We start from the raw sequence: 1,039 nt of genomic DNA, 5'->3' as shown, positions 1-1,039 counted from the left end.
ACGAATCTGATAGTAGTTTAGAAAATGATGGAAAAAAAAAAGAAAACGTAAAAAAAGAAATGCTTGGTACTGAAAAGGAAGGTTCTCCAGATAGTCATGATAGTTCTAAGGAAAAATTAAATCTTAACGACAATTCTAAATGGTCTGATTTTCTTAAAAATATCGTAATGTTTGGTGGTTTTGGTCCTATTGTGGTTCATGATGTCAGTGATACACTTTCAGATATATCTAAAGATGAAGTTACTCAAAAGACAACTAAAGATATTGGTAGTACTTTACTTGACTTTTTTTTACCATTACCAACTCAAAACACTAATACATATGAGAAGAAAAATGAAAATAAAAATGAAAATAAAAATGTATCAAATGAAAAAGGAACGCCTCCTACATATTCTCCTATTCTGGACGATGGCATAGAATTTAGTGGTGGTTTATATTTTACTGAGAAAAAGTCGACTGAAGAAAATAAACAAAAAAATGTTTTAGAATCAGTAAATTTAACATCGTGGGATAAAGACGATATTGTTAAGGAAAATGAGGATGTAAAAGATGAAAAGGATAAAGATGATGAAGAAGAAGAAAAATACGAAAGCGAAATTATAAAGCAACCAGAAGACATATCAGATGAGGAAAAAATATTAGAAGAAGAAATATTAGAAGAAAATAAAAATGATACAGTAGATACAAGTGATTTAGAAAAGAAAAATATACCAGATTTATCAAACGATAATAATTATTATAGTTTAATTTATAAGAACTATAAGGATAAAGATAAATCAGAAAAAACTGCACAAACATTAATCACAGCTCTGATAAGTTTATTAAATGGAAAAAATGAATTAGATGCTACCATAAGAGAATTAAAACATAGGTTTATGGAATTTTTTACATATAATTAAATATTTACCAGAAAATAAAAATATGTATATATATATATTTTTTTGTTGTGTGTATATGCATATATTTATAATTAATAATATATTTTTAACGATTTTTGGTTTTTATATATATTTTAAGTTCATATCTTTATTTTGTTCTA

The 1,039-nt window shown here is 25.1% G+C and overlaps 1 protein-coding gene across 1 annotated transcript; it reads left to right on the top strand.

The window, feature by feature from the left end:
- On the top strand, positions 1–899 carry PRSY57_0014900 (merozoite surface protein; the record flags this gene model as incomplete). Its single annotated transcript, XM_012907937.2, has 1 exon — positions 1–899. A coding segment is annotated over one exon (899 nt), but the record flags the coding sequence as incomplete, so codon positions are not given.
- Positions 900–1,039: the final 140 nt, after the last annotated feature.

The sequence above is a fragment of the Plasmodium reichenowi genome, assembly GCF_001601855.1.
Source record: "Plasmodium reichenowi strain SY57 chromosome Unknown, whole genome shotgun sequence".
NCBI lineage: Eukaryota > Apicomplexa > Aconoidasida > Haemosporida > Plasmodiidae > Plasmodium > Plasmodium reichenowi.
Note: the sequence above shows the minus strand (reverse complement) of the source record. Positions and strands in the feature narration are given on the sequence as shown.